General features: G+C 33.6%; 1 protein-coding gene across 2 annotated transcripts; it reads left to right on the plus strand.

Moving 5' to 3' along the window:
* Positions 1–2,067: 2,067 nt before the first annotated feature.
* Positions 2,068–14,180, plus strand: zgc:158785 (uncharacterized protein LOC791214 homolog). 2 transcript variants are annotated; one of them, XM_051114046.1, is made up of 6 exons: positions 2,068–2,277; positions 4,900–5,221; positions 7,322–7,506; positions 9,822–10,026; positions 12,491–12,697; positions 12,941–14,180. In XM_051114046.1, the coding sequence occupies exons 3-6, from the start codon at positions 7,364–7,366 to the stop codon at positions 13,097–13,099; spliced, it is 714 nt and encodes a 237-aa protein (XP_050970003.1). In that variant the 5' UTR covers positions 2,068–2,277; positions 4,900–5,221; positions 7,322–7,363; the 3' UTR covers positions 13,100–14,180. The 2 variants fall into 2 exon arrangements, with proteins under 2 accessions (XP_050970003.1, XP_050970002.1); XM_051114045.1 differs by lacking the exon at positions 2,068–2,277 and having other exon boundaries at positions 4,053–5,221.
* The last annotated feature ends 1,561 nt before the right edge of the window (positions 14,181–15,741 follow it).

Raw genomic sequence — 15,741 nt, forward strand, 5'->3', positions numbered from 1 at the left:
AAATGATGAAAAATTCGCTCTGTAAAAACCTTTAATATGTAAACAAAACGAAACAAGAATTTTGAACATGGTTTATTCAGTGTTCAGATTTCTGGTCTGACATTAATGCTTGCATACCTAAACATAACATTTCAGACAAACTTGTAATCAATCAACTGGGGAAGTATGGTGAAATCTGGTGATATCTCATGGGGTGTCTTGCCTTAAACCAGGCATATTTTGAGTGTGCAGTAAATTGTTGAGGCTGATATATGCCATTGTTGTCCTCTGAGCACAGTGCATTTATCCTGCTCTGGCTCATAGGGTCGGTGATGTTGACGTACTCACCATGACTAATGGCTTTATCAGTAGCTCTTGCTGTGATTTTGCCCCAGGCTATCAGACATGGATCCAGGTCTCAGCTCTCTGTAGTAGTGTGTGTGCGTGTGTGTGTTAATTGTGCATGTTGTGTTTCCAGGAAGGCTGCTCTCAGAGCATTTCTGTTGATCTTTGATGAGCTGTCAACAGTGTCTGAACCTTATCACACAAGCACATGTGTAACCAACACATTGAAGATGCAACTGATAGCAGATTATTAGCTTGTAGTGCACTGTAGATGTTCTGTTACATAAAATATGGCTGAAAAGAAATAGCATGATACATTTAGTCAGGTTTATGTTTTGAAAAAGTAGCTTCCAGTGGTCAATAATTGTTTGTTTTGAATATGGATACAGTTCTGCACTACAAATTTGTCTGTTGCACCTTCTTGAATTGTAATATAAACCAAAAAATAATAATAAAGCAATATATATTTTAGTCAAAGTTGATATAAAATCCAAATTGACTCCTTTTTGAAATTTTCTTGCACATTCCTGGTCATATAGGTGAGGTTAAAAATGTACACACACCTTGCAAAATGTTAATTATTTTACCAAAATAAGAGGGATCATACAAAATGCATGTTGTTTTTTATTTAATACTGACCTGAATAAAATATTTCACATAAAAGGCTTTTACATAGAGTCCACAGAAGAAAAGAATAGTTTGAATGTGATCATTTTTATAAATTCAGCTATTATTTTATCTTGTGGACTATATGTAAACTTGTTTTATGTGAAATATCTTATTCAGGTCAGTACTAAATAAAAAAAAATTACATGCATTTTGTATGATTCATCTTATTTTGGTAAAATAATTTTGCAGATTCTGCAAGGCGTATGTAAACTTTTGACCTCAACTGTATTATGTAAATTTTTGTTATTTATTAGGGTTAGGGTTAGTTATTTGTTATTTTATATTTTGTTATATGTTATTCTAAAGAACAAAAAAAGTCATCATAATTTATCATCAAAATGTGACAATGTCTATGCCTCTTTAAAAAAAAAAAAAAAAAAAAAGAAAAAGAAAACTATTCTCAAGTATTTCTGTCCAAAGGTTTGTTAAAATATATATTTTTTAAAAATTTAAAAAATATGTATAAAACATTTAAAAAAAAAACAATAAAAAGTTTATATAAAAAACAACCACAAAAAATTAAGAATAAACAAAATTCTGACAATTAAATATGCTGTTTATTCTCAAGTGTTTATATGTATATATATATATATATATATATATATAAACAAACTCATTATGAAAAACATTAAGCCGCCACTTGATGACTTTTCCAGTAAATTCACAATGGTAAAATCTAGTTCTGCTCTTTTTTTCCCCTGTTTGTTATCCTGTTACACTCAAAATATGTTGCATGTTTCATTCTAGTTTATTTGTTTTATAAAACCAATATTACATTTTGCAGAGACAAATCATTTAAATTGCATGTTGGAACCTTGGCTTAGTGGCATATTGGGCCTTGGTGCTTATGCAGATGGTACAAAATCTGCCTTGCAGTCTTTTCCGATCCTTTCCTTTTTGTTTCCCGTTTTATCTCTTATTATCAAATTAGAAGTTGTCAAAAAAGAGGCTGTATGCGCTTCCACACTACCAGACGGAGAGTGAATGTACAATAGCGCCGCAGCCGGTCACAGCTCACTGCATCCCACAACATTAAAGAGAAAGTTCTCTTTCACCAGAGCTAGTTTTATTCCTCCGATAATCCCCGGTGTCTGGCTCTCTCCTGCAAGCGTCTAAGAGGTGTCAAAGGAATTATTCACCCCTTCACGCGGTTCATGAAGGAATCCACATTGATGTCCGTCCCCGCCGGCCATTCTAGCGAGCAGCTTGGCCATGAATAGCAGACAGGATTAGTGCCAACAGGACAGAAAGAAAAGCGAGCAGACAGAGGGAGGAAAGAAAGAGGTAGATTTATGGGGCGAGACTCAATGAGAGTGAAAGTCCCTCATATGATTACTTGTCTACAGTGTTTCCCTTCTGCACTTTCATCTATGCTAGACCTGCACTACGAAGAGAGATCAAGTCATGAAAATGAATGGGTTAACCCTAATCTCCCGTGATTAATGCAGCTGAGTTTCTCACGTGTTCAAAGATCCACTATTTTGTCCATTATGCTTGTGTTGTATCTGCGTCTACCAGCTGTAGGTGGCATTTGTAATCAAATAATCTGACCACCAGACGAGGGAAATGGTCACATGATATTAATGAATTGTGGGAAAGGGAAATCAGCAGGCCCATAAAAACATGCCTCATTTCATGTTTAATACTGCTTAACTGTGGTAAATTCTTTGTAACACATGGCTTTGAGCGTCTTATTGAGATTATACACTGTACATAGCATTTGAATCGTAATTTAAAATAATTTTAAAATAACTGCATTTAAAAAAATTATCCTGAGAGCTTTATCAATAGTATATATGTGACCCTGGACCACAAAACCAGTCTTAAGTAGCACGGGGTATATTTGTAACAATACAATGGGTCAAAATTATCGATTTTTCTTTTATGCAAAAAATCATCAGGATATTAAGTAAAGATCATGTTCCATGAATATATTTTGTGAATTTCCTTTAACTTTTGATTAATAATATGCATTGCTAAGAACTTAATTTGCACAACTTTAAAGGTGATTTTCTCAAAATTTTGATTTTTTTGCACCCTCAGATTTCAGATTATCAAATAGTTGTACTCAGCCAAATAGTATCATATTCTAACAAACCATACATCAATGAAAAGCTTATTTATTTAACTTTGATGATGTATGAATCTCAATTTCGAAAAAAAAATGGACCCTTATGACTGGTTTGTGGTCCAAGGTCACAGATATCCTATAAAGTGTCTAAAAATTCTCTAAAATATTGTATGGAAAATATTTTTAAAAAATATTTTTAAATAACAAAGTTGCAAAATTACTTTGTAGATGTTTACATATTGTCGACAAGAGACAATAATAGTTGAATGTATAAAATGACCCCATTCATACATATCATACTGGTAACAACACAGTATTAATAATCAAGCGCAGGCAAGGCAAGTTTATTTATATAGCACATTTCATACACAAAGGTAATTCAAAGTGCTTTACATAAACGGAAGTAGAATAATCATAAAAACAATAATCACAATAAAACAGAATTTAAAAACTTTTAAAATGATTTAAAAATTGATTTAAAATAAATTTAAGTCAGGATTATACATAGTGAAATCAGCGTACATAAACTTTTGAACGGGGTCATTAATTCAGCTATTATTTTCTCTTGCGGACTATATGTAAAAATATCTTTTTCAGGTCAGTACTAAATAAAAAATAACATGCATTTTGTATGATTCCTCTTATTTTGGTAAAATAATTAACATTTTGCAGATTCTGCAAGATGTATGTAAACTTTTGACCTCCACTGTACATGTCATATAAATGTCTAAATAGTTATTCACAAATGTTAATACTGAATATGTAATATATTTTTAAATAACTTTCTCATAATATGATTAATTTAAAAAAATAAATCTTAAATGACGAAGTTTCTTATTGAATTTAAAAACTATCCTGACATTTATATAAATATATAACTGTAACAATATAACAATATAAATATCATTTATAATATTCTGCCCATTTGTGACCCTGGACCACAAAACCAGTCAAAAGGGTCAATTTTTTGAGACTGAGATCTGAAAGCTGAATAAATATGCTTTCAATTAATGTATGGTTTGTTAGGATAGAGGACAATATTTGGTCAAGATTTAACTATTTGAAAATCTGGAATCTGAGGGTGCAAAAAATCAAAATATTGAGAAAATCACCTTTAAATTGGTCCAAATGAAGATCTTAGCGATGCATATTACTAATCAAAAATTAGGTTTTGATATATTTATTGTAGGAAATATACAAAATATCTTCATAGAACATGATCTTAATATCCTAATGATTTTTGGCATAAAAGAAAAATGTATAATTTTGACCCATACAGTGTATTTTTGTCTATTGCTACAAATATACCCGTGCTACTTAAGACTGGTTTTGTGGTCGAGGGTCACATTTATTTATTGGCCTGATGTCTCACATGGGATGCATTTTAACAGCATTCTTGTAGGTTGAACAGCACTGCATGGCACTAGCAACACTAAGATCATGAATTTAATTCACAGTGAATGCAAAAACTGCTTTGTCTTGATTGGAATAAAAGTTTGGATAAAAGCCTCTATAAAATGTAACCCTACGTAACCCTAAAAGATGTCCAAGTACATTGAATATACCAACAGTGACGCTCTGCCAGACCATGTGAGCTCTAAATTGGCAACACATTAATACTAAAAATCACCTACGACTTAAATGTAGGAATGGATTAGAGTGAATTATAGCTGCACCATTTTGGACATCAGTCTGTGAACAAGATAAAAAGGTATTTAACAGGAGATCAGGCCGCTCTTAGACCAGCGGGCTAAAATTAGACCTGGTCCATGAGGTTTAGATGTCGCCAGTACTTCCAGTGATTGTTGTTGTTGTTGTTGTTATGTCTGCAATAGTTTACAGTCAAAGCTCAGACCCCGTTCGATTAGCATATTGTCAGGAAAATGAAAAGCCACTGGTGACGACTAACTGGATTAAGAAAGCTTGAATGAGGAGGTGCCCGGAGTGTAACCAACGGTGATGTGAGAGGGATTTCCTTTTGTCGGCTCTGTGCCTGTGCTTTCCTTGCCTTCCAGCTAATCCTCAGCTATTCTCACCAACGACCTTGGGCTCAATGCTAATCTGACCGGAGAGAGAGCGAGAGAAGGTCTACATGTCTTTAAGCCTTCAGAGCCCGTGTTATGGGGAGCTTGGATGAAGAACATGGTCTGTCTGATGGTAAGTTCCCAACTTTTTCTAAAAACTACATTGTTGATTTGCTGTTGCTAATCGCGAAGTGACCGTATGATAATTTTATAGTTGTTTTAGTAGTTGTCTGTCTGAAAAAATGTTGAATGCTATAGAGTTGATGTTGCTTCAGAGAACGCTCTGAATCCTTTGATAGTGCATCATAAGGATGTAGAGGAAAAATGCAGTGCATCATCATGCAATCAGAACTTTTAACGTTTGCTCTCTGACGCAAACATCTGTTGGCCAATGAGAATTTCAGGGAGGCAAGATGTCTTTTGGACAGTCTTCAGAAACTAATTTGTGGTATTCCCACATGATTTCAATAACCTGGCATTTCCCACACTCTCAGAATGTATGTTTCATATGTCCTACAGTTTAATAATGGATCCAGATTCACATCATGTATGTCCCAAATGTAATATTCAGTGTTGGGAAAAGTTACTAGAAGTAATGCATTACAATATTGCATTACTCTCTAAAAAAGGAACGAATTACATTACTTTTTTATTAAAAATAATGTGTTATGTTGCTTTTGCATTACTTTCGTGTTACTTTTTAAGTGTGGGCAGGGCTTGCTTGTTTGTTTTTAATATGAAAAGGTATATTTGTGGCAAACATAAAAACTCTTTCACACCAAAAGTGAAATAAATAAGCCTCAGGCTGAAGGAAAAATAAATTCTTGTCTGCACAGTAAAACGCAGGAGAAGAACGTTCAGCACTCTTCAGCAATGAAAAAATGAAGTGCAAATGTTAGTTTATAACATAATTTTTGGTTATTAGCATGGTTGAACTGGATCATCAAAGGTAAAATGTAATATTTTCTTGCAAATTAAGAAGTAATGTGTTACTTTACAAGTTACTTGGGGGGAAAAGTAATCTGATTACGTAACTCACGTTACCCCCCAACACTGGTAATAAGTACCTCTGCTAAAAAAAACTAATGAAACAAATTGAATGTGAATAATAAAATTCATGTGCATGAGAAACCTACATCTGCACTATAGTATACATTACATATATTACCATGGACCACAAAACCAGTCATAAAGGTACATTTTTTGAGATTGAGATTTATAAATCACCTGAAAGCTGAAAAAATAAGCTTTCCATGGATGTATGGTTTGTGAGATACAACTATATGAAAATCTGGAATCTGAGGGTGCAAAGAAAATCAAAATATTGAGAAAATCACCTTTAAAGTTGTCCAAATGAAATTCTTACCAATGCGTATTACTGATGAAAAATTAAGTTTTGATATATTTATGGTAGGTAATTTACAAAATATCTCAATGGAACATGATCTTTACTTAATATCCTAATGATTTTTGGCATAAAAGAAAAATCTATCATTTTGACCCAAACAACGTAATGTTGGCTACTGCCAAACCTTGATATTTTCAACACTCAATTGAAAATGTACACAAAATGTATTAATCATACTTACAGGTTGTGGTTCAGAGTCAACTCTTTCTTTTGAGACAATATCTTTATTTATCATGCACTTTGCAGACAGTTTACGTTGAAGGATAGCTACGTTACCATCTGCAAAAAACATATTTTTCGAAAACCCACATGACCTGCTCTAATCAACACAAGTGTTTTCTACATTGATAATAAGAAGAAATGTTTCATGAGCAGTGAATCGGCATATTAGAATGATTTATGAAGGATCATGTGACACTGAAGACTGGAGTAACGATGCTGAAAATTCAGCTTTGCATCACAAGAATAAATTACATTTTAGAATGTATTAAAGTAGAAAGCCATTTTTAAAAATGATAATAATATTTCACAATATTACTGTTTTTGATGTACATTTAACTAAATAAAAACAAAGAAATATTAAAAAAAACATACCAACCCCAATATACATCTCAGCCATTATTCACTGAAATCAGTTATTCACAAAAATGGGAGCTAACATAACATGTTTTTTTACATACATTTTAATGCGTTTTTAACCTGTCAGTGATATCTCAAGTGTAAATAAGCAGCTGTTTCAGTCTGTTCCTCACAGAAAGCTAACATTGCTAACAGTGTCTCTTCATTGCTTTAATCCCATGTCCCTTATGTCTCTATGTCTCTCAGCTTACAGTTGTTCAGGTATGAACGGCCTCATGTGTAGCAGTCATGCTCTGTGAGGACTCACCAGCTGGTCCGGATTCTGTTATTCTGGTGAAACCGGATGCTGAGACCTTCACGGATCCTGTACAGGAGGTCATCCATAGCAGCACTTATGTTTCCTCTGTGATTCCTACACAGGGTGGCATCAGGTAGGTCAAAGTCAGGGTTTCTCAAATCCGGTTGGAAGGGACACTGCCCTGCAGAGTTTATCTTACACTCTGATCAAACTCACTCACCTGTGATTTTCTAGGCCTGTATCCGAAATCACCCCCTATATCCTCACTATTTGAAGAGACATCCATTTTTAGTGGTTTCCAAAACCATAGTGTACAACCAGTGCACACTAAACGGCTAGAGAATACCCATAATGCACTGTGAGAGTCGCACGCCGAATGAATTCCCACGTCTCGCCAGAAGATGGATTTGCGGCTATTCATTGTACAAAGTGCTCATCCACGATGTAATACAGCGTAACACAACAATGTACAAATTCATTATAAATTGATAATTTAATTGTTGAACTAGGGTTTTTACATAATTTCCATGACAGAGTTCAGGATAAGTCCTTTAATCTTACTACTGGAGCTGCCAGTTTGCCAGATTGAAATTTTCATTCACTCCTTCAAGTGAACTGTATTAGTGGCCTAATGTAGGGAAATAGTAAATGAGGGTATAGGGGGCGATTTTGGATACAGCCTAGGGATCCTGGAGACCTTGATAATCTTGTGCAGGCATGTTTGAATAGGGTTGGAGATAAAGTCTGCAGCACATTGGCCCTCCAGGGCAAGATTTGAGGAAGTCATTCAGCCAAATGGCCTCAAAGTATCTGAAAACCCATTAGACATTGGTGACATGTAAATATATACACTGCCCTCCAAAAGTTTGGAAGCGTCCTAGACAATATTGGCATGAATCCTTTTTAATTTGTGATAATTTTGCACTGGACAACACAAACTACGAAAACTGAAAATGTATTTTATTACATAACAGTTTATACACAGAAAAAACTTAAATTTTCAATTCATCAAAATAACCACCATTAGCAGCTATTACAGCCCTGCATATTCTGGGCCTAAATTCATTGTATTCTAAACTTAATTGGCAATCAACTGTTGAAGCTGTTAAGGTGTGCTGACCCAAAAATCTTTTAAAAACCTGGCCCAACTTTAAACCAGTAACCAGGCATCACAGCTGGCAAAGGTCTGATTTTGACATGTATATACTCCCATTATTACGTAATCAAAATGAAAATTATTATTGCTGGGCTTCAATGATAAAGTCAAGTTACTTTAATGTATTTGCACCAAAAAATTATAAGGATTTGCCAGGGGTGTTTCCAAACTTTTGGAGGGCAGTGTATATTCATACATCTAACATCCGAAAGTTGACATTTTTGCAGATTTTGCATTGTGGATAAAGTTGTGAAAGTTACAGTATGTTTTCATAGCAAAATGAACTATGGAAGCTGTTAAAAAATGTTAATGTTTTTGAAAAAAAAGTATTTTATGCTCACCAAAACTGCAGTTATTTATTCATAAACATAGAAAGAGCAAATATAATTACCATTTAAAAGAACTGTTTTCTATATGAATATATTTTAAAATGTTATTTATTCCTGTGATGCAAAGCTGAATTTTCTCCCAAAATGAAAATTTGCTGAAAATGTACTCACCCCCAATTTATATATAGATGAGTTTGCTGTTTCATCGGAACATATTTGGAAAAACGTAGCATGACATCATTTGCTCAGCAATGGATCCTCTACAGAGAATGGGTGCCGTCAGAATGAGAATCCAAACAGCTGATAAAAACATCACAGTAATCCACAAGTAATCCACACCACTCCAGTCCATCAATTAACATCTTTTGAAGAGAAAACCTGCACGTTTATAAGAAGTAAATCCATCATTAAGGATTTTTTAACTTCAAATGATTGCTTCTGGTTCAAATAGAGTACTCTATCCATACTATCGATTTAACCAGTGAAAAGTCGTCTTATCTGAATCAGGATAGAAGTGTGCACAGATCAAGAACCGTTTACAAGTAAAAACAGTCTAAAACAGTTCACAAACAAATATGTTGGTGGATTTTGATTTGAGAGGACAAGAGAGGTTGGTTTTATTATAGATTATTTATATTTTGGCCAGTTAAAATGCCTTAATGATGGGTTTGTTTCTTATACAAACCACAGCTTTTCACTTCATTTATTGTGTTGTTTTTATCAACTGTTTGGACTCTCATGCAGTGACGGTACCCATTCACTGCAGAGGACTGGTGTGCAAGAAAATTTCTACATCTTGAATGAGCTGAGAGTTAGTACATTTTAATTTTTGGGTGAACTATGCCTTTAAAAAGGCTATTTGGCTCATAAATGTTTTATTTTAGTATCCCAGGTGTTTGTTCATGAGTCATTGTTCTCTGTATCTTCAGAATTGATGGTTAATATCCGGGTCTCTGTTTTCAGTCTAAACTCTGAGGAGCCGTTCTGTCGTATCTGTCATGAAGGCAGCGGCGCGGGCGATCTGTTATCTCCCTGTGAGTGTGCCGGCTCTCTGGCGATGGTGCACCGCGTTTGTCTGGAGCGCTGGCTCACGGCCTCCGGGACCAGCTGCTGTGAGCTCTGCCACTTTGAGTTCGCTCTGGAGAGACTTCCCAAACCAATCACTGAGGTAAAATAATCAGCAGCCGTGCTTGAAAATGATTTTTAACCTCTGAAGGATAAAATCCTCTACAGTTTGCATAATTATAAATATTCAGCCCACCTTTGACTTTTTTTTTTTAGCTCTATTTATTCTCATTTTGCTGGTTTAGCAGGTGATGAAACTTGATCTTGGGAACTGACTGTTTGTGCTTTCTGGCTTCATGTTGCTAAGGAAACGCAGATATTGTCTGACCTTGGCTGACATGTACTGCACTATGAGGCTGTCAGTCTGACTTCAGAGTTTATGTAAGACATGGGAATAAAAAGAGCTAAATCTGTAAATGGACATATTTACAACACTCTTCATACTAGTCATATGGAAAGTGTTTTTAAGCAGCATTATCAGCATCTGTTCTCCTGCAGTCAGTCACTCTTGAGTCTGAGTCGTGTCCCCACGTCACATATTGGCGGGTCTGCTTTCCCTCGGCTTCTTTTAAACACTGATCCACTTAGCGGGAAAATGAGATTAGATGAGGCACGTATCCCTGTCGCTGCTGCTTATCTCATGTTTTGGGCGGGGACAGGAAGATGACACTACAGTCCATGAGCATCACAACCTGCTGAGCAACAGCAAACCTCACCTCACATTACTGAACCTGTCTGTTACATTACTGAGTCTGTCTGTCTGTTCATCCTGGCTTTCTTTCCTTCCTTCTTTCTTACTTTCTTTTCTTTTTGCGTTTTCTTTGTTTCATTCTTTTTTCTTTCTTTTTGCATTTCTTTTGTTCTTTTTCTTTCTTTCTGCATTTCTTTTCCCTTCTTTCTGCATTCTGTTTCTTTCTTACTTTTCTTTTCTGCACTCTTTCTGCATTTCTTTTCTTTTTGCATTTTCTATTTTATTTTTTTAATTACTTTCATTTTTCCTGCATTTTTTACTTTTTCTTTTTGCATTTTCTTTTTCATTCTTTTTTTTTTTCTTTCTTTCTTTCTTTCTTTCTTTCTTTCTTTCTTTCTTTCTTTCTGCACATCTTTTTTCTGCATTTCTTTTTCCTTCTTTCTGCGTTCTATTTCTTTCTTTTTCTTTTTTTCTCTTTTTACTTCTTTCTGCATTTTTTCCATTTCTTCTTTCTTTCTGCATTTTCTCGTTCATTCTTTTTTTCTTTCTGTATTTTCTTTTTTAATTTCTTTCTTTCTGCATTTATTTTTTCTTGTTTCTGCATTCTTTCTTTTCTTTTTCTTTTCTGCACTTTCTTTCTGCATTTATTTTTTTCCTTCTTTCTGCATTTTGTCATTCCTTCTTTTATTCTGTATTTTCTTTCATTCTTTTCCTTTCTTTCTGCAATTTCCTTTTATTTCATTTCTTTCATTCTTTATTTCTGCATTTTTGTCTGCATTTCTGCATTTCTGACTTCCTTTCTGTTTCTTTCTTTCTTTCTGCATTTTCTTTCTGTTTCTTTTTCCTTCTTTCTGCATTCTTTCTTTCCATTTTCTGTTCTGTGCACTTTCTTTTTCTTTTTTCAGCACTTTCTGCATTTTTTGCCATTTCTTTTTTTTCTTTCTTTCTTTCTTTCTTTCTTTCTTTCTTTCTTTCTTTCTTTTCTTTTTCTTTTCTGCATTTCTTTTTTCACTTTTTTCCTTCTTTCTGAATTTTATTTATTTTTTCATTCTGCAGTTTTTTCTTTCTTTCTCCATTTTCTTTTAAATTTCTTCCTTTCTTTTTGCATTTTCTTCCTTTCTGCATTCTTACTTTTTTCTTTTCTTCACTGCATTTCTTTTTTCTCTTTTTTCCTTCTTTCTTCTTTTTGCATTTTCTTTCTTTCATTCTTTTTTTCTGCATTTCCTTTCTTTCTTTTTACTTTCTTTCTTTCTTTCTGCATTTCCTTTTCCTTCTTTCTGCATTTTCTTTCTTTCTTAGTTTTCTTTCCTGCATTTCCTTTTTCTCTTTTTTTCTGCATTTTTCCATTTCTTCTTTCATTCTGCATTTTCTTTCTTTTATTCTTTTTTCCTTCTGCATTTTCTTTTTTCTTTCTTTCTTTTTTCTTTCTGCATTTCCTTTCTTTCTTAGTTTCCTTTTCTACATTTCTTTTTTCTCTTTTTTTCTTCTTTTTGCATTTTTTCCTATTCCTTTCTTCCTTATTTTTCTTCCTTTCTGCCTTTATTTTCACTTCTTTCTGTATTTTTTTTTCATTCTTTTTGCATTTTTCTTTCTGCATTTTCTTTCTTTCATTCTTTCTTTCTGCATGTGCTTATCATTGTTTTTCCATGTGCTGATTTATATATGCACTTATCTATGCATTACGTAAAGTGGTTTTGTAATCTGGGTGGATGCAAATTAATTTTCTTTTTATCTTAGGTTGTCTGAATTTTAAGCCCCATATTAAAAAGTTAATTAAAATGTTGAGTTATCTTCCAAACAATACGTGAAATAAGCTTTCAAACGGCCATAATTCAAGTATAAACCGTTCCTAATGAGCTGTTTTTCATGGCTGCAGTGGTTCACCACACCTTCCATGCAGCAGCAGAGACGGACGCTGTGCGGGGACGCAATCTGTTTCCTGTTCATCACACCCTTAGCGAGTCTGTCAGGCTGGTTGTGTGTGCAGGGAGCCATGGATCTGTACTACAGCAACGGCATGGAGGCCGTGGGACTCATTGTTCTCACACTGACACTCTTCACTATATACCTCTTTTGGACTGTTGTAAGTTCACTCTTTCAGTGGAGCACAATTAAAGTACTTGCAAACACACCTTAATTAGTTATATGACACCCAGGACGATACAGTGAGAATTACATAAAGAAAATGTTCACAAGTTTTTGAAAACACTTACCTCATAAAAGATCTGTTTGGATGGAATCTAGACTATGTTGAACGACAAATCTGTAAAAGAGCGATGATAAAATGGTCCTAGTTTTTCCACGTAATCTTCCTTTTTAATTACAGGTATCCCTACGTTACCACATTCACCTCTTCAAGACGTGGAATGAGACAAATCCCAGTGTCCGGCTACAGATTCCCCGTCCTGTGAAGAAACACCAGAGACCAAAACATCTAACAATGCACTTCTTGTGCAAATACAAGAATAAGGAAACCATGGTTTAGTGCCCGAAACATCATCAGGAAGAAAACAGCTGGCTATTTTGGACAAACCCTGATTTCATCATGGCCCTTATTTCGAGTCTCACTAAGATCTGGAGTGATTTTGATTTGGGACTTACATGTGGAACTGAAGCAAAACCTTTTGGATTTGAAGTGGATGGTTTAATCTTCACTTGTGCTTAAATAATGGAAGACTTTAAAACAAGGAACTTTTCAGTCATGAAATTTCAGCATCGGAAAAGCGTGTCAAACCGCAGGAAAAGAACACGTCTTTATAAATAAACCAGAGAATGGTGTTGAGATGAGAATGACTGAGCTATTTATACCTACAGGATTTACCTTACAAGATTTTCATAATTATTCCACAGAATATATATCTAGATGAACATACAGTGGCTATAGGTAAGACAATCATACAGATATGCACATCATTTCATTACTGTTTGCTTTATCATGGAAACACTTGAATCATACAGAAAAGTAAACATGAAAAATGTGAACGTTTAATCATCTTTTAATCATTTGATGTTGTAGCTGAGTTGAAAAGCATAACACAAATTCAGTGTATTTTGTGTGCATTGTAAATGTCACATCAGAAAATCCAACATGAGAAAATGTACACTACCATTTTTAAATAAATGAATGGTTTTATTCAGCAACAATGCATTTAATTGGGTGACAGTAAAGCCATTCCTTTCTAGTCATGAATCATTACTATTTTTATCAGTTTCCACAAAAATATATTGTAGCACAACCGTTTTCAGCATTGATAATAATCAGAAATGTTTCCTGAGCAGCATATTAGAATGATTTCTGAAAGATCATGTGACACTGAAGAAACTGAAAATTCAGTTTTACATCACAGAAATAAATTACATTTTAAAATATATTCAAATAGAAAACATCTATTTTAAATGATAAAATATTATAACAAATATTATTATTTTTACTGTATTTTGGATTAAATAAATGGAGCATTAGTGCACATTAGAATCTTTTCTTTATTTATTTATTTATTTTTTTGTATCCCAAACATTTAAATGGTGGTGTAAAGTTGAAAATTGCTTTTATTTGAACAAATTCATACAATTTTTTTTTTTTTTTCAGTATTAAAAAGCAATATTTTGACACTCTCTGTCTGTCCGCAAAAAAGATCAGTAGGTCATTGCAACTTTGTTTTTTTTTTACCTTACTTTAATTCATTTTAAGTTATATTATCTTGATTTGGTTTAATGTGAATTAAGTTGAAATGACTTGTACAAGCAAGTTGATTGTACTTACAAATGTAAGGCATCAACTGAACTCAAGTTGTAATGAGTAGCATTATTTTACAGTGTAAAATTTCATGCTAAGTATACTACAAATAAATTTACATATTATGTACTTAATAAAAAATGTCCTGCAATTGTACTTTTGGTATACTAAACTAGTATATTTAAAGTCTGCTAAATTGGAACACCTAATTTTGTACTTAATGCACTTTAATTGTTCTGAAGCAATGCTGAAGTCCAACTAAAGATATACTTTAGTATATTTGTGCTATTGCAAGTATACTTTTAAATATTTACGATATTATTTAAAGATCATACAGTCCTCATCAATAGTGACATTAAAAAACATATTTAGGCTTAATATTAAGAAATGTGCATTGTGCACAAGTAGTACTCCAAATAAACTTTAATTACAATTTTTATATTGGTAAGTCTTGAGCGATTTGCAGTAAATGTTAATAGACTTGAACTATACTTAGTATAAAATAAATGCATTTTAAATCTATTACCTTTTCACTAGGGTAGTCTAAATGTGGACATGATTTGATACAGTGAAAGTGAGAACATTTTAATTTTTTTACGCTTACATTTTCTCTCTCTGCTGGTACAAATGACCTGAGGCTGTTTCTTCCACTGTGATCTGAATCATTCAGAGAGATGATGCATGATCGTCCAGATCTAGTGAACTAGGCTGGATAGTTTTCCTCACTTCAGCACCGTCAGAATACAAATCGTGAGGTTCAGTGAGGTGAATGGATCTGCAGTCAGTGAAAGAGCAGTATGTGTTAGTATTCATGCTTTAAGATGATTTACAAGCAGTTAGTCCAATGTTGTAATGTGCACAAAATTGAAAATGACATACAAGTAGACTTATGCTAGGCTAGATGGAGAGGAGAACAGCACAGGTTTTACCCACTGGCAAAATGAGTAGTAGTAAATCAAAAAAAATGTTATGTTAACAAGAACAGTGCTTAAAAGAGAGATAAAGGAATCAAGCATCACTACAGTTGCACTCATTGTGCTATAATTGCATCAGTAAAAGCTCAGTCTAGAGAAACGCTTTTCTTTTTTTAGGCATTTTAAGACTAAGAATAGAAACAACCAAATATGTGACCCTGGACCACAAAACCAGTCTTAAGTCACTGGGGTATATTTGTAGCAATAGCCAAAAATACATTGTGTGGGTCAAAATGATTGATTTTTCTTTTATGCCAAAAATCATTAGGAAATTAAGTAAAGATCATGTTCCATGAATATATTTTGTACATTTCTAACTGTAAATATATAAAAACGTAATTTTTGATTAGTAGCATTGTTAAGAACTTTATTTGGACAACTTTACATGTGATTTTTCCAATATTTAAAATTTTTGCA

This window comes from Labeo rohita, chromosome 7, assembly GCF_022985175.1.
Source record: "Labeo rohita strain BAU-BD-2019 chromosome 7, IGBB_LRoh.1.0, whole genome shotgun sequence".
In the NCBI taxonomy this organism is placed as follows: domain Eukaryota; kingdom Metazoa; phylum Chordata; class Actinopteri; order Cypriniformes; family Cyprinidae; genus Labeo; species Labeo rohita.